Source organism: Pimephales promelas, chromosome 24 (genome assembly GCF_988280905.1).
Source record: "Pimephales promelas chromosome 24, fPimPro1.hap1.1, whole genome shotgun sequence".
NCBI lineage: Eukaryota > Metazoa > Chordata > Actinopteri > Cypriniformes > Leuciscidae > Pimephales > Pimephales promelas.
In genome coordinates this window covers 8,212,047-8,235,840 of record NC_142792.1, presented here as the reverse complement: position 1 = coordinate 8,235,840, position 23,794 = coordinate 8,212,047, and the positions used below count along the sequence as shown (strand labels likewise).

At 40.6% G+C, this 23,794-nt stretch overlaps 1 protein-coding gene across 4 annotated transcripts in view; it reads right to left on the bottom strand.

The window, feature by feature from the left end:
- Positions 1-10,368: 10,368 nt before the first annotated feature.
- The window catches only part of lmo3 (LIM domain only 3), a 43,176-nt gene continuing 29,750 nt past the window's right edge, over positions 10,369-23,794 (bottom strand). For all 4 annotated transcript variants that reach the window (XM_039668202.2, XM_039668200.2, XM_039668199.2 and 1 more), the window contains 2 exons: positions 21,580-21,705; positions 10,369-11,892 (listed from right to left, as the gene is read on the bottom strand). In XM_039668202.2, coding sequence (XP_039524136.1) covers positions 11,787-11,892; positions 21,580-21,705 — 232 coding nt within the window. In that variant the 3' untranslated portion in view covers positions 10,369-11,786. The remainder of the gene's footprint in view (positions 11,893-21,579; positions 21,706-23,794) is intronic.

Below are 23,794 nucleotides of genomic sequence, written 5' to 3'. Positions count from 1 at the left end.
TGAGGATATAACATAGATGAAACAACCCCCAAAGCAGATCTATACAGGTGGAGTTGGGGGGGTTTTGAAAGCGGGATGCAGTCTCTTGATGCAACATGACATCATGACTTTTGCGTAAACATACACGCCACTTTCGAGTCAAGTGGCGTGTTATCTCTACGCATTTTGAGCTATCCGCTTGTATCCGCGTGTATGCGTGTATGTCTACGCCATTAACGTCCGAGTGATCCCGCGTGTCTGTACACGCCGTCAACATGCTGAAAAGCGATTATGCGTCTTGATAGCACGCCAAAAATGGAAATACGAATTGGCGTGTCATACACGCGCTACTTCATGAGATCAGTCTGCTTGATGGCAACACTACCAGTTTTTGAATGTTGAGCCCAGCTCATTCAGCTGTGCTATGTAGATAATAACGTGATTGAGTTAAGGGCCAGTTATGAGGGTGGTGATGGCGCAGTGGATAAGACGCATGCCTTTGGTGTGAGAGGCCCGGTTACGAATCCACTGTGAGACACCAATGTGTCCCTGAGCAAGACACTTAACCCCTAGTTGCTCCAGAGGCGTGCGACCTCTAACATGTATAGCAATTTTAAGTCGCTTTGGATAAAAGCATCAGATAAATGAATAAATGCAAATGTAAGGACCAATCATCCTGCACCATTTAGAGTTTCATGACACAACTTTGTATTTAGTAGAATGTATAAAGTGGACCATTGAAGTAAAGTAATCCTATTTTGTGAACCCTTAATTTTGCATTTATTTGATTCTATTTGTAGGACTTGTAGGAAGATCTGAATATCTCACTGTTGGTCACATTTATGCAGAAATACAGAAAGTCAACGACCAAGACTGTAATGGTGCCTTGAGTTGTTGGGAGTTCAGTGTTGTGGTTCAGATCTGGCTTAGAAGATTGTGATCCAAACAATAGCAGAAGTCCTTCTTGACACAAATAGGGATGAACTCCGTGTGCAGGCAGTCAGGTGATAACCAAACACCATTAAGTGCATGACCTGCAAAAGCCTCCCTGAGCTGTGAAAAAGCTCCATTACTTTAGGGTAAAGAGGGGTGAACGCAGAAAGGCACTTTTCTGCCGAGAGCAGGACTTAATGTGGTGCAAATGGGCAAGAGTCTATTGTCACCTTCAGACTTGATGCACTCCCATTCCAGCCTGACAGACGCAGTTCACTTAGTGCCCATACATGTCTGCGTCCAAAGAATAGACTGTGTACCACCCATCAATTCTTTCAAAAAATCCTTAGGGTTTAAGGGTGTGTTCAAGCCATTTTTAACACTTTCTCGTTGAGCTAATGGTTCGGTGTGTATGGCAGTAGTTAATCCACAGTGAGCTTTCCACCCAATTACGACTTTGTTCTAACAAAGGATCACATAATTATTGCTCAAAAGGAAACGCCATGGACTCACTCTCAGTGGTTCGGCCCATCAGTCATCTGAACCAGTTGTCACAGCAAGGGCTACATGGTCTAGATTACTCTGGATATCTGGACTCTCATCCCTGCTGAGACCAAGAGCAGATTCCTGGGCAGAAAGAGGAAGAAGAAGAAGTGAGAGAGAGGGTAGTTGCATGAGTGCTTATTACTTCTCACAAACCTAGTCAGCGAGTCCCAAGCACGGAGCGGTAGATTAATATTTGACGATGCAATCGATTGCGAGATTCTTTTTTTTCCCTTCCTCCCATCTCCCTAACACAGACAAGTCTTATTTGTTGCTTATCTTACACCAACTTTTCAAGTTATACCTTTCAGCTGTTTAATACCACTTGCTGCCTCCCAAACACTTGATATTTTACTGGCAACCCTCAAAAAGGGTGATGAAGAATGTGAAATCAAGACAGCCAGGTTGCGATTGGGATCGTTCTCATCCTAATATGGCCTCCACCTCCTTTTTTGGAGTCTCTTTCATGACCTGAGGTGCTCGTGTGAAATGCTGATGTGGAGCCTTTCCCTCTTTACACTGATTCTCTCGTCTTTCTTCTCCCCATTCTTCCTCCTGGCGATAGATATGATCTCCTCAGGGGAAATCATTACATGGCATCATTACCATCCCAATACTTTCATCCACCAGCCCTTGTTTCAAGCTCTCGTCATTTGATTAAGTTTAGGGTGGAGAGTGTGGGGGGAGGTGGGAAATAAAATGGCCGAATGAATAAATAGCTCCTGGAGGACTCTTTTTAAAGATCTGGGTGCTCGTAGGATACAGAGAGTTCAGTATGGTCCAGAGGGATGCTCTTCATCTCCACGTGGTGCTTGTTTATGAGCGAAGAGCTGTGATTGTCGGTGGAGATTCAGCCTAGCAGATGTTCTGCACCTCCTTGGCCCATTTGCAATGGAAATGAGAGTTGTGGGTTGCTACAGGGGCGTCTAATATCTCCAGTTATATGTTTCTACCAAGCACAACAAGAGATGATAGAAACTAGATTTTCACATTTTCTTCAGAAATTTAGATGGTCTTTGTTTGAAAATCAGTTATGATGCTAGGGTCGTTACCAGGGTGTTGCTATGTGGTTTCTAAAAAGGTCCTGAATTCAGTAGATTTAATGTTGCTACTAGGTTGCGAAGGGGTTCTGGGTGTTTGCTAGAAAACTTAAACTGTAAACAGAAGGATATAAGCGAAAGGAACTTGTGTTGAACATTCATGTGGTCTGTCGCAACAACTTCTTTTTTGTTGTGCTGTCCAGGTATTCTCTGAATTGTTCTTGTGCGGTTTTCTGGTTCTCGAGGGTGACGTGGAGAGACGGGAAATAACTGTGTGCTTTATTTTCCAAAGCCTGCAGTGCGCTGGCAATAGTAAAGCTTTCAGACAACCATCCAAGAACTAATCACTCGCATTTAGAATTCGCTATGTGGTTAAGAGCGAGACACACACACACACACACACTCTCTCTCTCTCCATCTCTCTGCTCTCTTTGCCCAACCCACGTATCTGACCCAAGACCAGAAAGCACAGCAGGAGTGTGGGCGTACTTTTCCAGCTTCATCCAGAGGTCACAGGTCACCAGTTGAGGAGGAAAACAGACGTCTTTTATCGCCATTTACTAATATAAACGCATTTAACTGGCAAATAAACAAACAGCGGAGTTGAGCGGACAGCAACGTCCTTCATTTCGTGATTGAGGGAATGAATTCAGAATTCCCTTTGTATTCCTGCTCGAAAGACACGGTCATAATCAATTTTTTTTTAAATCTGTTAGCTTACAATCTCTGATCAGTTAGTGATGGATCAGTGATGAGACCCCAGCGTAAAGCTAAAGCGTTCCAGCCGTAACGCACATGATAGTGAGCAGTATAGATCTCCACTGCTCTGTGGTGATTCCTGTGTCAAAACGGACTTCGTGAATTGGCAGGGTCCACTGGACCGGGTCTCCTGCCCTTTAGAAACATGGCTTAGTAGTCTGATTAGCAACTCATACTCTTTTTGTTTTCTCCCTCTCTCTCTCTCTCAAGAATGTGCCTTGTGTGACCGGCCCCTCAAAGTTGCAAGTATGCATTTATTTTTTGCTATTGCGTGTTGTATTATATCTATAGTATCAGTGCAAGCAGATGGTAGTTTTAGGGCACTTACTCAGTGACACTGCTGTGCATTCAGCTATTGTGGAAGCTGGTTTGTTACATTGAGTTTACCTTCGCATCTGGGTCACACCTCAGCCTGTAATTCATGCAATTAAGTGTCAGAGAAGCTGCATATTGTATAGTCTATTGCTATAAATTAAGCTCAAAGAAATCCATTTACATTCCCATTCTGGCACCACCCACAAAGTTGAAAACCTATTGTGTTTGTTGCGACAGACTTTGAGCCTACAAAGTTGAGTCCGTGCAAAGCGGTAACAGTTTTGGATTTACATATCTCAATCCTGTTCAGGCTCAAATCGCAGCAGTAGTGTGCTAAAATCCTTGGGCCCAAACATAACCTTCACAGATGTGGTAGTGCACAAGCTCTCCTCTAGCAAATGAGGCCATAAAAGCCAGGAGTCCAATTATGCACCTGAAATAAAGCTCTCATCCACCGAAGGGTTCGACTTGACGCTCAAGGCCACGTATGCACCGGCCCGGGGTTTTCTAACGCTAATGCCTAACAGATCAACATTCTTCTCATATCGCTCATGGGGCGCTTGAGAAATCACAAGCCCATCTGCCACAAATAAGTCTCACAGGAGGGTTTGCACTTGTTTCTGGGGTTCTTCGAGATGAGGTAGTGCTGTTCTTATCTCACCGGACTCCAGTTTAACGGGCTTTAGTCGGTTCCCATAGCAGTGCAACAATGTTTGATTACTCTTAAATCACCCACTGAGAGAACCCAGAGCTCAGCTCTCCCTGTTGCCACAGCCACTTCAGCCCGGCAAAATAAGATGTTTCAAGTCGTTACGCCTGTCCAGAGAATGCAAGCTCGAGGTATAGGGACGGTAAAAAAATTGCCTTGAATAATCTCAAATATTTGCTTTGAAAGGGTTTGTGAGGGTGTTGTCAGGAGCCACGTGTGTCTCGCACCCCCTGCTGAATACAATCATCTCTCCAATTTGGTATAAATTAGGTCAAATGGGAATAGCGCGTCATAAACGGCTAAAGCTATTTTCAGCTCCAGCTGTGTAGCTGTACTTGAAAGAAGGTGTTAACTAAGACACTGAAATAGCCATTAGCGGTGCTCTGCATGACTGGATCACATGCGATCTTCATTTAAATTCCACAAATCTCTATATTTATAACTCAAGGTCTGCAATAAGATGTATGCATGCTGACATGACATGCTGAGACTGAGATGTAGATCCTGGTCTATGGTGTACTGAGCTTTCTAAACCAGGGATCACTAAGGGGTCAGTTAAAACGAATAGTGTAAAAATGTAAAATAAAATAAAAATGTAAAAGTGTGCACATATGGATGCTTGGTATTAAATTTTGAAAACCCCTGGCTTAGTGCACTATACACTTAATAGCTAGTTTTATTTGAAACTTTCTGAATGCTTGTTTCAACCTTAAAATGTTGTATGCTTCAGGATGTCACACAACCTTTTTATGAGCATGTTTAATTTTGGATATTGTATCCAGTTATTATTCTCGAAATAAAAAAGGGTATTAAGCATTTCTTTGAAATTAGGCCACAGAGAGTGAATTTACTTTATAATCAATTCAATTAAATATAATTTCTTATAACTGTAAGGTAAATGCTGTTCCATGTCTTTTACCTGAAAATTACTACATGCACACAGTCTACATACTATACACTGCAGAAATAGTAAGAGCAGTATGCAATAGTGAATATAGACTTTTCAATGTGTTTGTGTGCCTGTGAGTTTCCTTATATCTCCATTTGTCTGGAATGTGCAGTTCTGTGTCATTGCTTGGCCTCCCTGGTGGACCAATCCTGGTCCATCTGGAATAGATTAGTGTGCCACATCAAAAGACAGAACTTCACAAGGCTTGCGAACTTCGAATCTCCCTCAGTTCGTTTGTCGGCAGTGTGCTATCCAGAACACATTACTGATAATGGCAGGCCGCTTTCGCAGATCCGTCTGTGTCGATAACACGTCTTGCATTCTTTAAATAACAGATCACAGATCAGCTGAATGAATGGCATGGAATAAATTGCCAGTGACATTTAAGGTGAAATAACTAGCATTCTTCCTGCCTAACAGCGTATGATGAGCCACTTATGTGCATCTGCAGAGTTGAGATTGACACAAGGATGGAGAGGCATGTTGTGTGTGAGTTCAGCCAAGGATGTTTGTGGTTGTGTGCATCTTCATTACGGACCCCTGAAGGGCCTTTGGTCGTGAACCATGTGCACAGATCACAGTGTTAATTTTGATGGTAATGGTTTAAGCAGTGATCATGGAATCACAAATGACTTCTCTGATGGCTTTCTTGACATTGGACATGAAACTGATTCGTTTTTTTTTTAAATTTTAATCTAAGGCCCTAAGAAAAGAGTTATCAAAAAAGAGTTTGTTAGGAAATTTGGATGTGTTTGCTTGTACAGATTAACAGAAAACGATTAGAAATGTTTGATACGTCAAACATGGATTTAATAATGGTTTGTCTTGGTTCTTTATGGGGTAGTTTTACAAAAACCGAGCCTAAGTGTGAGACATTAGCTTTTAGCATTGAATAGCTACAAAGAATATATTTTCTGGTTCATTCCTGACTAGAATCCACATAAGACACGTAAAATAAGTTGTTTTATACACTACTCTGGGCTTTAAAATGAGTTTTTGGATGCATAAATAGTTCGTAAACTGTCATGGCAACATTTGGCCTATAAAATGATATTTTTAGCCCTGCCATACCACTGTTACATTCATTTTATAATGAAGTCTGTCAAAAACAAATAATCGTAATTTTAACGGTTAAATGCTACAGTGCAAAACTGTTTATTGGTTAACAGAAAGTTTCCGTACTATATACGGTAAATAACTGTGATATCATTTTACTGTAAAATATCATTAAATTTACAGTTTTTGAAAGTGAAAAAGAACAACTGCTTATAATTTACAGTGAAAAAACACGTAAATTGACATTCCCACAATTCCCTGCGTCACACATTTGATGTATTTTTGTACCTCATTACCTCACGAGTTTCCTCATAATTTTGTTGTTTTTTTTTTTAGTTAGATACATTAGGGTTTTATGTTACATTTAATGTTGTTCAATTAATGTTGCATTTTTTTATTGCAATATTATTGCATTTTTTAATTTCCCATAATTTCACGCATTTTTTCATTTTAATTTACCATGATGGTATTTAATGTCGCAGCTTCTTTATAATGGAAGACAACTTTTGATGGGCTTTGATTGCTCATGTAACTCTCATCACTACTGTGATGATTGATGGTTGTCAGTGTATTACAATGGTACAAAACAGAAATCAATTTTTCAAAAGGTTGGTATATCAACAGATTTCAGAAAATGAAATACGGTTTATTACTGTAAATTTTAAGTTAAGTCTGTAAAACCATTTAAGTTCCTACCGTATTTTTAACGGTAATGTTCTGGCAACCACAGTTGCCGTTTTTTTACCGTAAAAATAACGTGCAAGGTGATTTATTTTACAGTTTGTTGTTACAAATATCGACCCTTTAAAACAAGACAACACATTTCTTTTTCTTTTTTTTTTCTTTTTATGCTTTCCATGTTGTGTCTGAACAGTTTCAAACGACAATAGAATGAATGGATTTTGGGTTTTGTTTTAAAAACGGATTTGAGCTGGATGTGCCAAACTAAACTCAGTTTTTTCAGCTTGTCTGAATTAAGAGACTAGAAAAGCCAGATTTGAAAATGCAAATTGTGATTCACGGAAGTGTGATTACCATTATCCAGACTCCATTACAATGTCTTTATCAGGTTTTTGTTTTAAATGAAGTAACTGTCATTGTGTTTCGCCAATACCAGCTAATGATCTGCTAATCAGGAATGGGAAAAGCGCTCGTTGAGCATCCCCGCTAGCCGTTGGCTAATCTATCTGAGGGCTGTTTTCCACTGGGTTGCGTACACTCGAATTGGACCAAAAATTCTTAAGTCCATTATCGGCGCAATAAAGAGCTAATGACCCAATGACGGGAATATATTTGCTGTGGCACCCATCTCTGCGAAGAGGCCGAAGGATAAGGAGTCATTAAGACAGCGTTATCTGGTCCAGATAGCATTGGCATGTCTCCGCAGATCATTATTTTCGCCCCTGGAGCCGTTTGCCAAACGAGAAGAGCCGTATGAGCAGAACGGCCGCTCAGACTCTGACGGTCAGCTGCGGTGTGGAGGGGGGAGCCGCTAACGATACGTGCCCTGGCAGATAATTCTCTTTCTAAATGCCCCAAATGACTATTTTACGAAAGAATCTTGCATTCGATTTGCTTTAGTCTGCTTTCTGTTTGCTAGAGGTTTGAGGGCGAGATGTTTCTCTGCTACACACACATTTGATTCTTTTGTGGAGCACAGGTCTTAAACAAATGCCCCTGTGAATAGCCTTGATAAAACAATAACAGTATATTAAATGAGACGGTTTGTGCTGTCTCCCTGAGAGTGTTTTTCTAAGTCTCTCAGAGTATTAAGATGTGATGAAAGAAGCCATAGTTACATAAGGAAGTACAGCACTGCAAGGCGAGAAATACTATCACTGTAAAGTCAGGAATGACCACAGAGTTACCGCTAATAGAAGGGTTTCATCGTATCTTCCTTCAAACACTTCACCATATGAGACAATTACCGTAAATTAGCCAAGTAGATCCCCTAGTTCCTTTAGACTGGATTGTTATCTAGCGAGGTTTCAGAGCCGTCTCTGCTTTTATGGAAGGACTTAACAGCTTGAGTCTAATCAAAGACATTTTTCCCTCTGTGTTTCAGGCTAAAGAAATTCAATTAGTTTAATTGGTCTGCTTATTATAGGCTGTAATGTGATGCGAGTGCCGCTGTTGTCAAACTTCACAGGGCTACTTTAAACAGCCTCCTTAATTAGAGCGAGAACTTTAATCTCAGTGTTTTGAATTGTACAGTGAAGAGGATCTTCAAGCAATATTCTGGCTTTACTTGCAAAGCAAACTACAGAAGCTTTTAAATGGCTCGAGCGCTGGCCTTAGTCATGCAATTGCATTGGTTTATAGGCAGACGAGATTGCTAGTTAGTCACACGACTCCCTGGAAGACTCCATTCTGATGTTTGTGTACTAATGACCATTGATATGTATAACTTATGTCTCAGGCAACCGATTTATAAAGTAGCTTAATGTCTCAAAGCAATATCATACTTGAAGCTGTGCGTTGTTTTTTTTTTTAATCTCCCCACAATATTCATCATGATATTTATAACAATAGTCCTCTTACTTTTTAAATTGCTTAAAGGTACACTATGTAATTTCGTCCCTCTAAAAAAAAACATGAATTTTTGCAGGAGAACATTCTTCTGGTCGTGCTTCGGCTTTGCATGACTGTGCGGATGAATATTATTCTACTGCTCATGAAACATTCTCCACTAGGTTTATATAACCAGTTTAGATGGAAATCATCTTAAGGTGACTATAGTTGCCCACATGTTGCACATTTAAAATCCCTCAGTTCTCGCCATCTCCAAAAAAGTCAAGCCGATGTTGATTATTATTTTACTACAAGGTCTGTCGCATTCTCTTTTTGCAAGCCGAAGCTCCACTGTCTGCCTTTATTTTTAAACGGGCGATTCTCCGGAGGTTCGAGATATAACACGCTCCATGTCAATCATTCTAACTGTTTGTGACATCTATGCCACTCCCACATGCTTCAAAGTAGCCGGAGCAACTTTTCTCTGTTTACGGATATGACGAGACACACACAGGCGAGTTACCTATGCATTTTTGTGCCAAAAGCATCCCGCTCTGTCTAAAAATATGAACACGTATAAGGGGCTAACCGTAGTATTAAGACAAAACATGTTTTGGCAGGATTGGTGTATTTGACTCTTTATTTAAACTTTGTTAATTTTGAACAAACAAAACTTGTTTGTTCACAACACTATGTATGTAACAGTGCACCTTTAAATAACCCCACTCAAGAGCCCCCGCTTGTTTTAGGGCCTTAATCACCAAGTAAAGGTTAATTTTGACATTAGTCATTACCTTTAAACGTCGCTGTTAAACACACAGCTGTTTTTAGCTGGACTGGTGGATCCATTTCCTTCTCACTCGCCCACTTTTCCTTTCCGCAGACTAAAGGGGAGGAAAGGGGCATTGAGGGGCAATGACAACTAAATGGATGACAAAATGACAAATTGCACTTATGATCAATCACAAAACCGGAAGTGTAGCATGGTCTGGTGGATAGGCTAATGGAGTAGAGACCTGAAGGTTCACCACTGGCTGCTCGGCATCTACAGTTGTGCCCTTGAGAGAGGCACTTAACCCAAATTGCTTCAGTAAACACTCCGTCTTAGAAATGACAGTGTATGCAAACTGGCCCATTGAAAGAGAGAGATGGCATCCTCTAAAAATCTTTCTTCATAGGTTTTGGTGTATCGTGACGTTTTTAATGGCACAAATCCCATGCATTTTTGTTGTGAGAGAACTTGATATGTTTGGTAAACCATTAATATTAGATGCATATCTGCATACTCTTCATAAAATGGGGAGTAGTTCCATCATTTTAACCATTCAATCCGATTATCCAAGTTATATACATAAAAATCAAACAAATATTTGTCTTTAATTACTTTTAATAAAATATGTACTGCATATTTTTAAGCGTAATTAAATATTTTAATAAAATAATTGGCAAAAACAAACAAACAAAATCTTTACTTAAGCCCTTCAGTTTCTATTTTGTACCATTTGTGGAAAGTGCCAAATGCTTTTTTGTGGAAAAAAACAACAACAAAAGACTCAAAGAAAGCCACCACACAGTGCTAACACAATAAAACTGTATTACATTTGTGCTTAAAATGATTACAGTACAGTATGTACACGTCCTAAAAATAAACATCTCATGCTGAATAACACATAAAAAGAAAATCCATATACAATAGCAAGCAAAAAGGATTTTTTTTTTAAAATATGTACAACCACCATATACAAATTAAGTTTGTCCTCATATTTTCTCTAGACTATGCCCTCGGTTTCCAAAGGTAATCATAGCCTATAAAAAGATTATCAACATTGTAGGCTTCAGTAGTGATTTGCGCTTGAGTGTCGCCTTGAATCGATAGTAAACAAACAAATATCCTCCGACCAGGTATTCACGTGCTCCTAGTTTATGCGACCTGATTATGTTTAAAGAGGATTATGTCAGCTGATGGGCCGCACAAAAAAATGCGATGTGACGTTCGTCAAGTCTGGAGGAGCCTTTCAGTTCAAGTATAAACATGTCAATGGACAGAGCCTTGAATTACGCGCAATGATGAAAAGCCTATTAAATAAATACAGTGAAGACAGTAACAAACCCATCGTTTCCCAACCCACCAAACCACATTACATATGTGCCAAACCCAAATGTTCCTAGAGTTCGCATTTTGAGGTATAAAAGAGGGTGAATTTTTTTTTTCTCTTCAAAATGTCACTAATGAAATCACGTCACTTGATGTTGAAGATGTCGAAGCCCAAAGATTGCTAGTAAATGCGAACACCATGTTTTAACCAGGTGCGATTTTGTGAATCTTTCGCCAAGCTGTCCTAAACAGCCAGGACATTTAATATCTGTGCCATTTGTGCTTGGTAGCACTGTGAAACCTCATTGGTTCCCGGACATGTACACAAACATCAAATTTCTTCTTATTGGTTTATTGTGTTTATTCCAAATAGCTTGTCGCTGGTTAAGACGCAATGTAAACGAAAAACAAATTGTAATCGGAAAGGACAGTGAGGAAACTCATTCAACCTGAGTAATTATGTTGACATGGCCCCTTTTCTTCTCGCAAACTTGTTCGCCAATAAATACTGATTTTTTTAAATATATATTTAAACTATGTGGTCTTCACCCTGTAAAGCAATTAAAATGGCATCATTGTGTTTTGGACAGATGTCTTGCAGTGGATTGTATGTTTGTGTTCTCAATTTTGGGCCATTGAGACTTTGAGCCGCCAGGCAGCGTCATTTTAACAGAACCAGAGTATTGGTTCGTCTTCAAATGTTCTCCCCCTTACAAAAAAATGTCTCTATGGCTAATCTGTACAGTACACCATCCCTTATTTGGGCTCTTCGTATATACAATGTGATGGGGTCTTGGGCTGGAGAGGACACTAGTGCTTTTGTGTCTGATTGCATGTCCCCTTCAGGTCCTCTCGCAACTCATTCCCCAACTGCAAATGGTGGGGTAGTGGGGATGGTCAGCGGACCTGCGGTGCATAACCCTCCTTCATCAGTCCTTCTTCGTAGTCTGTCTGGCACAGGATCATGTTGTTCTTCAGGAAGAACTTGTCTCCGACGCAGAACCTGCATGGAGGCGAGAAACAGAAACATGGTGTTTACGTAACTCGAAAGGGACGCAGAAGGACTCATTACTAGCAAAAGTTGCAGGCTTCCCCACAGAGCCGCATTCCGCCCCCTCAAACATTAGCGTACATTATCCTGCGGACACATCAGCTGGTCTGGAAAGAGTATCTCCAGAGTGCACCTAGCATCTTCTCTACCTGCAGCTGTTTCATAAATATACCCCAAAGACGGAGCGCAGGCTTTAGCACTGCCTGACGGGCCGCTGTCTCACTTGACCTTTTGGAAAGAAGATTATGTTGGTCAGGCAGAAGAGAGAGACAAAGAAGGCGGCGGAGGGAACGAGAGCGAGAGCGAGTAGCTCTGTGTGTTTAGCCGTCCTGAGGGCCGCTTATCTTGCTCACAGCGAGAGTTCGACAAGGTCGGAGTGCCAACGAATGCTCGTGTCTGGCCAATGTTGCCTACAGAACCCTCCTGCCTGTGAACGAAGAGGAATACAATGCGTTTTGAGTGTCTTCTGGTACCATTTTAATGATTAAAAGTTTGCATTGGGAATGCAACGTTAGGTGGACATTAGACGCTGTCTTAAAGGAATTGTAAGAGAGGTTCATTACAAGTCATGATGAAATGTAAAATCAATTTTCTAAATGAACTATTGATCTTATTGTGAACGATTCATTTATGCATGCTTAATTTATTAAAATTAGCTTTGACCTCGTAATTTTTCAGTGTTATGACTCTGAAAAAGTCATAGAGAATTCTTCTAGTATTTTGTTTGCATAAACCCCACCCATTTCTTACAAACATCTGCAAGCTCTGATTCATAATCAAAACCGGAATATTAGCAATAACCCAGTCGTGCACGGCTGTAATACCATTGCATACCGGAAGAAAACAAAAAGTAGAGGTAACAGTGTTGTAGTTGAGACCAGCTCACTCAAGTCCGAGTCGAGACCGAGACCATAGAGGGTCGAGTCCGAGTTGAGACCGAGACCAAAGAGAGCCGAGTCCGAGTCGAGACCGAGACCATAGAGGGTCGAGTCCGAGTCGAGACCGAGACCAAAGAGAGCCGAGTCGAGACCGAGAACACAGGGGTTCGAGTCCGAGTCGAGACCGAGACCATAGAGGGTCGAGTCCGAGTTGAGACAGAGACCAAAGAGAGCCGAGTCCGAGTCGAGACCGAGACCATAGAAGGTCGAGTTCGAGTCGAGACCGAGACCAAAGAGAGCCGAGTCCGAGTCGAGACCGAGACCATAGAAGGTCGAGTTCGAGTCGAGACCGAGACCAAAGAGAGCCGAGTCGAGACCGAGAACACAGAGGTTCGAGTCCGAGTCGAGACCGAGACCATAGAGGGTCGAGTCGAGGCCGAGACCATAGAAGGTCGAGACCGAGACCATAGAGGGTCGAGTCGAGTCCGAGTCGAGACCGAGACCATAGAAGGTCGAGACCGAGACCATAGAGCGTCGAGTCCGAGTCGAGACCGAGACCATAGAGGGTCGAGTCCGAGTCCAGACCGAGACCAAAGAGAGCCGAGTCCAGACCGAGAACACAGAGGTTTGAGTCCGAGTCGAGACCGAGACCATAGAGGGTCGAGTCCGAGTCGAGACCTAGACCAAAGAAAGTCGAGTCCGAGTCGAGATCAGAGAGGTTGGATCTCAAACCAGACTAAAATATATCTCTAAGAATATGTAAAATATTTGGTGGTAACAATAAAATTGGCACCATACTCAAACAGTAAACCAAATATACCATGGAATCATGTACATTGTAATTTTATTATAATTATGACTTACAATTATTACAATCAGTAAGTGCTCTTTCACATAATATTACTGCACACGAATTCTGTGTGGCTCTTATATGCAAACTGAATTATGGATGATAAGGCAGACATTTTCAATACATAGTTGAGCTAGAGGCTCCACATCTGACCTGGGTCCTGCTGCATTTGTGCGCCGCGAACGTTATAGTCTCAAATCATGCGCATTTGCTCACACGAAAGTCAGCAATCATTGGACGTTTCAAACAATTTAAAAAAATGTTAACATACAGTAAAAATCATGACATTGAATGGGACTCGAGTGGACTTAGGAATAAGTCCAAGGCCTAATATTTTAGAGTACGAGTCAATTCCGAGTCAAAATGCACACGAGTCCATGACAAGACCAAGACCATTAAAATATGATCTCGAGACCGAGTCCGAGTCTCGAGTACACAACACTGAGAGGTAAACATGGCAAGATGCAGCACAGCACCATACATTTGGAGCGAGAGGAAACCAATTTCTTGCAATGTTGCTGCTGCCGTTATTGTTGTCTTTGGATACTTTGGATTTTAGTAGTGGGTTTTTTTTTTTCTCATACTAAAATAATTTTGTTTATATGTTTTGGCTATACCATTAAAACTTTTAACATTTACGGATTGACCCCATTGACTTCCGTTGTTGACTTCCAGAGTTTTTTTTAAGAGGTAATCAGAATTGTGCCACGCGTGAGGCTCTTCACTTGTGTTGAACCCGCAATATTCCTTTAAACATCCTCAGGAGGGGTCAGAACCAGATCTGAGAGCCATTACCCTTTCCGCCATTGTTGAATATAATGAGCGAGCGCCAGGATACTTTGTAAACGGCTCCCTCCCTCCCTCGCATGCACTCCGGAAAACTTTTTTATTGGTTATGCATGGCAGTGTCAAGCAGGAAGGTGCAGCCATTAGTTTGAACCAAGTATCAACAAGTAATATCCATTAATCGTGCTTGTTGACACGGTGATTAACACAAAGCAGAGGTGTGCTTAATGTAATGGTGTCATTCACTCCAATAAAAACGTCCTGTTTAAATGACACATTCTTGCCAGGAATCCATTAGTGTCTGTCTTCTCTGACATCCTGGCCCTCTCCACCTCCTCTTCTGAGCACCTCCATCTCGCTCGTTCTTTCTCTCGCTTTCTCGACTAATAGGATCTCTCAGTGTTTATTTACAGCTTGTGTTTTCTGTTCCCTCTTAGCCTCGTCGCCGCCCCGTTTCGCGGCGCCAAATTGTTTCTGCTTGGTGAAATGTCAACAGCGTTTGTGACATCTGTGTGCCAATTATGACGAGGATATTGCAGTCAGCCCATCAGAGGTAGCGGTAATAAATGCCCTTGTGCTGCCCTCCGTTTTTCTACTCGTGCAGTCATTACCGATCGCCATATGTTTCCGAGCACCTACATTACCCTTAGCTTGATGCGCCCCCCTTGCCCTCCCCTTTCAATCTCTCCTCCCAGATGAGTTCAACTTCAGATTGCTTTAATTGCTTTTTAGTATTTCCCATCAAGTGGAGGAGGAAAAAAGTAAATGCATTTGATATAGTGTTTGCTCAGGTATGACCGTAAATGGGGGCTTTTTATGTGTTTTCTAAGGCTGTCATTTTAACACATTAATTAAGCGTGATTCAATTATTAAAAAAATAACGTGATGAAAGCATGAACACAGTTACCTCCCCCTGACCCATATGTAAATTATGCATTTTAACATATTATTTTAAATCATTTTTGGTAAAATGTGCCAATCCTTTATGACAAGGTTCATTTTTTTTGCTTTAGTAATAGGCAAACAAATCATTAAGGATCATGATCTAACAATGAAATATAATTTTACGAGTACATTTTGCATCCCATATTTTGTAATTTAGTAGATGCAACTGGCATGCACCACATGCAACTGGCCTCACCAAATTATTAATCAAGCAAATAAAAAATATACAAAAAATAGTGTGAATGGCCCTTTAGTTTTGCATCAGATTGAAAAACTAGACTGAAAAATGACTAAATATTTTTGTCTGCCATAATAATGATTTTCACAAACTGATTATTCATTATAATTGAATAAGTTGTTACTGTTAACATTAAGAAAATAAATGATTATTAAAAGAAAGTTGTTAAATATATTTCCATTTAAGTGCAATTTGTTTTGATGAACTAAATCAATTAAACATTTCTATTGATTGACAGAGCTAGTTCGTTTTTTTTATCAACAATATCTTTACATTCTCCCCATCTTTTCCCTATATATTCTCTTTCCTTCATTTCTACATCATTCCCTCCCTCCGCCTCTCTTCTTTTCCTCAGGTGTGACAGTAATGATGAATATGTCTATTGAGACCCATCTTGTTAAAGAAAAGATGGCTTCCAAGGCAGTGGACTTAATGATGTATGGCTTCGTCAGCTATTTGCCTCTGAGGTCTGTGTTAACTAGAGTAGTAACATTCCTCTTCTGTGAAATAACATGCTGGAGCTGAGTGGAGGAGAGAGGACTTGAAAGAGTGAGGGAAAAGAGAGAGGAAATGAATCACGGAGGGAGGTCTATAGATGGAGAAAAAGAACGTCTACGTCATTGGATGTGAACAAGACATTATCCGACAGAATAGAGTGGATTTGCCGCAGTGTCTGCAATGCAACCGCATGGTTTCTTCTAACGACTGATGGCAAGAACTGAGGTTTGCAGATGTCTCTGAGGGGATGAGACTGTTGTCTGTGCCGTCGTTTAGTTACCGCAGTCCCAGAGCACGTGCAGCCCAATTTGGCTCAGGCTTTTCAGACTCTCCGTCAAGGACGGTGACCCATGCCGGTGACCTCCCTGCCCTGCTGCCCAGGCCTCGGCCTTCTCCCAATCCCGTGGGGCCTCGGATCGCCGCGGTCCAGGCTCATCACCGGGAACTGGGACTCCTGAGGTTGGCTGATGAGGTCTGAGCGGACGACAGGCTCATCGATTAGCTGTCCCTTCAGGGCTGATCTGTGGCTAACGGCCGGCTTGAGTCTCGAAACCACACAAACACACTGCGTTCGCGCTCACTGCTGTGACTGTCTCCCCGATCCCTGTTAACCAAGCTGAGGATATATCCTCAAGCCAGGTGAGCAGATTCATATCCTACCCATGAATAATCATGCCGGATTAAGTCCGACTGCATGGGATGATGGCATACTCTGTCGCGGAGCATGACTGATGTCCTCTGTGATGCCATAAAAGTCTGGAACGAAAGTTCAGCCAGTGATTGGAAGTGTTAACTAAAACTGTTAACCATTTTGTTAATTCCATTCTAAAATATAACAGAAATATTATCAGGTGGAAAAACATACGTAAGCTATTTTTTTTTTTTAAACTGAAAGGTTGAAGTACTAAAACTACTAAACATTAAATAAAAATTAAAATTAAAGCTAAATATAAATTTTGTTTGATAGGCAGTTCATTGAATTAATAGTGATTCAACTGATGAATCAGAATCAGAATAATTTTTTGTGTTTTAAAGGTGCAATGTGTAAAAAATGAGTATCTAAACAGAAATGCAATATGATATCCATAACGATGTTTTTATTGGTGTATAAAGAACTTGCTTAATAAATCGTAATGTTTTTATTACCTTAGAATGAAACATTTATATCTACATAACCACAGGCACCCCCTTCTATGAAGGTCAACATATTGTGACGTCATGTTTCTACCGTAGCCGAACGCGAACAAACAATGCTACGGAATGCGTTTCCTCACTACCTTGAAAGATAAGCAGCAGAAAACTAGAAGCTAGCAATACACACCATGAGTAGTGACTTTTCCCTTGTCAGTGGTGTAAAATATGTAGTTGAATTGTTTCATGTAACTTAGTTCTTTTCCCTCATTGTGTTATGGCTTTGCTATGTGGGGATAAATGTGCTGATTAGTACTCTTGCCATTGACCATAAAGCAGTATGTCACAAGAATCACAACCACCACCGTCGATCGCGAAGAGTTTTCAAAATCTGAGAAAAAAATGCCTTTTGTGTGTAGTAAATGGTGTCTAAGGGATGCTGTTCCAAATCATGTCATTTTTGCCACGCACACCTTTGGGCTCATGCGGACGCGTTGAGTTTAAACAGCTCATATTAGCCAGCTAAACTTTTACTACCCTGTTAGAAAAATATATATAGTTGCATAGTTTCATGTGGTTATTCTCCCTCATTATATTATGGGCTTGCTATGTGGGGAGAAAATGTGAGACAATCAGCTGATTATATTATATATGAAGACCCTTGATCCTAACCTGACTATGGCTTTGATAACTTTATCCATGATGTGGTTTATAATGGACTGTGGTAGAAACAGTGACAATGTTACTCACTCTTGGCTTACTCTGGCTATTCTCTACTATCTCAGACGACGATGTTTGTCCCGTTTTAGCCACCGTAGCTTCTTCAAAAGGGAGGGGTGAGCAGTGGGCTGAGCCCTTCGTGCAAGTCGCAACCGAACCTCTAGATGGTGCTAAAAAATACACACTGCACCTTTAATTAGTGTTTGAAGGCTAGAAAAGCCAATCGAATGCTTAAAAAGAGAGAAATTTGAACGGAAAATACGAGATGTGCATGGGAGTGAAGATGAATAACTCGTTCACTTAAAAGATTCATTCCCATATTATGTTGAAGTTTCTGGTTTTCAGAGGTGCTATATGTGAGCCAGACATATTTCAGCACTCTCTTTGTAGAAATCAAGCTAATCACGGGCAGTATTTAATGGTGCTTTTGTGTGGCCTGACTAATGAAACAACTCTGTAGGAGATGATGGCCTTGCTGATGTGAGTGGGGAAAAGGAGGGGTGGCCCAGCTGTATTAAAAGCTTGATTGTAATCATTTAAGCATCAAACGCTAATGTCGGGACATTTCTTACCCTCATGGAGAAGCATAATTATACGGCGTGACCTCTACTGACCCGTTAGCCTGCTCTCAGCATCAGAATGCCTGTCCCACGTCACTGATGGCGAAGAGAGCATTTTGTAAGATGGATTAGATGGCTCTTTTAAAGGCCATGGCCTCTTTAATATTGTTTGAGGAGGGGAAATGAGAAGGGAGAGAGCAGGGTGGGATGTATATGAAAGTAGACAGATAGATGAAATAGGAAAAGCTAAATGCAAGGCAATCGACAAAACAAAATCCCCCTTTTTAAAGAAAGGGGCGGGGGGAGCGAGGCATTCTCATGCTAGAGAGGATTTAATTGGACACAAATATTAGGGCCATAAAACTCTTTTTGATTTCCTTGAACTATGAAAATTAGTACTTTTACCTCTGATGTATTCATCATTTTCATTCGAGCACTAAGTGCACTGAACAAAACCAATGGGAAAATTGAAATCAGGCCCAATTGGCAAGTCAAAACAATAATGTGCCGTGCGATTCTCTAAAAGATCTCCTCCCATCAATGTCTGGCTGTTTGTGTTGATGTTTATCAAAGAGCATCACTGGACTGAGCCTGTACTCGGGTAATGTGCCGAGCTGTCACAATGACGGACGCGTCATGAAAAGCCCTGCCGTCCTTTTCTCTTTTGGAGGAGTCCATCAAAATTTGCGAGGCTTTCTCGAAAGGCACTGACAGAACAACAAAGTGTCTGAGACGTGTCGGGTGGCGGGTGTCTGTGGAGATAATGTCTCGTCAGCTTGTTGACAAATGAATTTTCTCTCGGTCAAATGGGGGGTATTTGCATATCAGACTGTTGATGCGGTGCTCTCGGACTGTAGGAGATCCGATGCAGGTACTTCTTTCTGATCTGTGTAAATTAAATTCTTGTGTTTGGGCAGGATAAAAAGTAGTTTAAGTGGTTTGTATAATGGGCAAAACACACATTTGAACACTTAAGCTGCACATTTGAATTTCAATGTACAAATGGGTAAATAACTTGGTTTAAAAATCTTTTTAAAAAATGTATTATGATTTAAAATAACTGTTTTCTATTTAAATATAACATTTACATATATAATGTAATGTATGTGTTGATAACAGTTGTGCTGTTTATTATTTTTGAGGAAAACATGATACAAGATTCTTTGATGGAAAAATTACATCTTTTTTTGATACAGAAAACTTTGCAACATTATAAATGCATACTGTCACTTTAATGCGCCCTAGCAGAATAAAATGATTACTACTATTTTTTTTTTAATCATACTGACCCCAAACTTACAACGGAATGAACTGGATTTGATTTAATATTTTGTAATACATTTTTAAGCATGGATTAAGTATCCAAACACTTTTCAATGTACTTGAATGTGAGTTTGTTGTGAAGGACACCTATGTAGGCAACATCCATCTCTCCAGCAAAACATCCAATAGCGTGAATTAACTGTCAGGAAATTCAAGTTCCGGTCTGAAATAAGGGAAATTAGCACCAGCTCCATGCGATAAATCTCGTGGTGAGCACCAGTGAAATTGTGATGGGCGAACGAAAGATGCACAGAGGCCTCGTCACAGCGTGCAAAGCAGACTGACACAGATTTTATTAAACAGTTGATCGGCTGGCCTAATGCAAAAAGAAAGATTTGCCTGGCTCTAAATGGGCTGTAATGCCAGGCAAGCGGGTGGACCTGTCTGTGGCTCTGCTGATGAAGATTAGCTGACTTCTTAGATTAGGTGAGCGTGGTTCGTGCAGTCAACTGAAGTGGCAAGACAATAACCCGGTGTTAATTGAGCGTAACCGGATCCTGCAATTGGCCTCCACTTGTGTGTACTTCTCTCTGGCACCTGTGTGTTTGTATGAAGCAGGTATCTAATGAACAGCCCATGCATGAGGTTTTTTCTTTATTTGACCACATTCTAAGACAAATGGCCTCTTCTTCTTAGAGCGAATGAAGACAAACAACACAATTTGCTCAAAGTAATGAAGAAAACTGCAGCCCACAGAATATTTAAGTGTTATATTGCTGTCTGTTTTTGATGTTGAACCACAGCAACAAGCAATTTATTTTGAAATAAAATGAGAATTTAAAATTATTCTTGTTTTTCCATCCATAGGAAAATTACTGTAAAAAACATTTTGTGCGGCATATGATGGACCTCAACATGATGGGTATATTCAGGAAATATTCAAGAAAATATACAAGATTAACTATAAATGTAGTAGAAAAGCCTTAAGGTAGTTCAGATTAAGGCCAAATTCATTTTTACTTGAGGTAACCTCTTTCTTTTTTGAACCTAAAATGATCAGATGTGATTGTTGTTCAGTGGTTAAACCATCCAAACTATCTAAGAGCTGATTTATTTTTTTGTTCCTGATCATCACTACCCTTGAGCAAGGCATGAAGAGATGTACTACAAGCCACTTTTGGATACAAAAGTGTCTATGCCAGTTTTTGTGGTAGGGTGGTAGTTACACAAATGGGCTTGTGGTTCAGAGGTTGTTGTTCAAAATCACTAGAAATTTCACCTGAAAGAGGGTTCAATATGTCAATACAACTGTGCTAGCAATCTGAAGGTTGCCAGTTCAGACCCCTGAAGGGTGTTTCATGGGCTGGAGAGTTTTTGTCTATATATCACTGTTTTGCCCTTGAGCAATGTACTTCTTGCTCCAGGGAGACGGTACCTGTTGTAAACATATTGATGTAATTTGGATAAGAAAACATCTACCCAAACCATCTTTCGGTGGTAGGGTTGTGGGCTTTAATCCGAAGGTCATTTTTCAAACCCCAGTGGTCTTGATTCATGAACCAGAGAGTTGCTGGGATTCCCTATCGCCATTGTGCCCTTGAGCAAGACACGATAGTGGGGTTAAGCGGGACCGTCCTTGTAGTAAATGTACTGCAAGATGCTTTGGATTCAAGACAACCTTTGAGTTTTAAGGGGCTTAAAACATATGCAGAGATACATACATTTAAGTACTGTGAAATGTTCAAGAAAACTGAATATGAATTAACTAACCTCTGGTTGCACAGCTGACAGGCAAAGCAGTCCAGGTGATAGACGTTCTCCTTGGCTCTCATGACCATCTCAAATGCTGGGATGAGTTTACTGCAAGCCGCACAGTTCCCTGTCACACCGAACAACCTGACAGATCGAAAAATATGTAAAGTTTGAGGGTCAGAATCATTTGATCAACCATATCAATGTTCAAGGAGTGATTTATAAACAAATCACTCGGTTGATTTTAGTTATTTAAAAACATACAGAGTGTAGCTGGAGTCACAAACAATTGACTCATATGAACTGATTTTTTTTTATTGAATCAAAAATATAAAAGCAGCCATTCACAAACAAATGACTCAAACTATAGCTTTCCTGTAACTCAAACAGTAGAGAGTTGTTGCTTGCAAGTTGCAACACCAAGGTCATGGATTCGATTCCCAGGGAAAGCAAAAACTGATAAGAATGTGTACAAATGCAGTGAAAATCGCTTTGAATAAAAGCATCTGGCAAATGGATAAATGTAAATGTCAAACTCTTTAATGAATCATCCAAAAAAAAGTATTATTCTTTCATAGGAGTTTATATAATACTTTTATAAATTATTAGTGTTAACACAAGAAATTTGAACTTGGTATCAATTGAGCAACGTTCATGCAGCAACAGGGTATGGTTGTCAGAACCTCTGTGTGAATGGACCCGGACAACTCGTTGTCACATCATACTGTGCGAGAGAGCTGCTCTGTACTGCACAAACGTGTGTGTACCTTGTGTTGCAGGTTTTCATATTTGGTTTGCTGTAACTTACAGCGACAGAGATATGAACTGTGTGTAATCTGAAGGGTTCAGAAGCAGTCACTGTTCTCCACTGGAGCTGCTTGTCAGTTTCGTGTTCTACGCTCAACTCAAATGTTGCGCTCTGCACCCAACGCTGCTATCGGTTAATAAAGATTTAACAGATGAGCTCCACTGGAGTCTTGTTGTGCCAAAAGTTATAGGACTTTTCAGTTTTATGGACATTGTGATCTTTAATATTACTGGTCACTGTCGCTGTGGTCCTGGTAAGAGAATCCGGGCTTGACTCCAGTTGCACGTTCATAGAGACACTACTGTATTATTTGCTGTGTGAACTGGATATTTAGTAAATGCGGTTGTTAATCCCCAAAAGTGACAATGCGAACGTAGCCTTGGTATCCACCAAAAAGTGTTTGTGTTGATTCATACATCTGAAATTTTTTGCTGTACATTTTTTAAATTAATATTTTTTGTCACCACAGTAGAAGGTTCACTTTGTAATTCACAGCATTAGCTGAAAAACGTATTTCATTTGAATACACGAAATTCATTTCATATGAACGCAAAACTGACATTATCGCTGAAATGTTCCCAGTTGAACAAAGCGAATCGAGCTGAATAAAGAGCTTGTAAATAGAAATGGCAAACTCTATCGATACCAAGTCCTACTCCAAATTTCCCATTTCCGATGACGCCTCCTTTATATTTTGGCTTGAAAAAGACCGCTCAATGGATAAAAGCATAAAAGCTGAGTGTGACGTGACCATCATGAAGACGGCCGGGCCGGGTGAGGTTAACGCCACAGAGCGGCTGCCCAGAGATGAGCCTATTATCTTCCTGCCTGCTCGCGGGACATTACGGAGAGGATTCATTAGGGATTCATGGCTGTTACTCTACTGCGACCTAGACCAAGTAAAGGGGGGTAGGGGGAAAAGAAATATCTGATAACGAAATCATATAACAAAATAACCTATTAGGCGGACTTCTTCAGGCACTTTTAGCCGTCGTTGTTAAAATGATAAAACTGCATGCCACTCTCCGGCTCTGTAAGAGATCGCAATCTGATAAATGATCTTGGGGCCTGGGATATGCAGGGTTGTTTATTAACCTTCAGAAACTATGTTTCCCACAGGCAAATAAAAGAGCTGAGCAGATAGATTGTACTCTCATGAATACCTACAAAATTAAGGGTTACTGTGAACGCACCTTGAGACAATGAAGAATATCTCCAATAGCATTCCAGGTAAGAGGAGAAAGGAAACGAGACTTTGTCCTGTGGATTGGTGTCGATTTAATTAAAGGAATTATGTCTTTCACTTTGAGCTGTCTAAATATAGACACGTTCATGTTATCACGTCTCCCCTATTTTCAAAAAAGTGCATAGCCAGAAGGCCTCTGCATGAAACGATGAGGACTATTTTTTTCCACTCCCATCTTG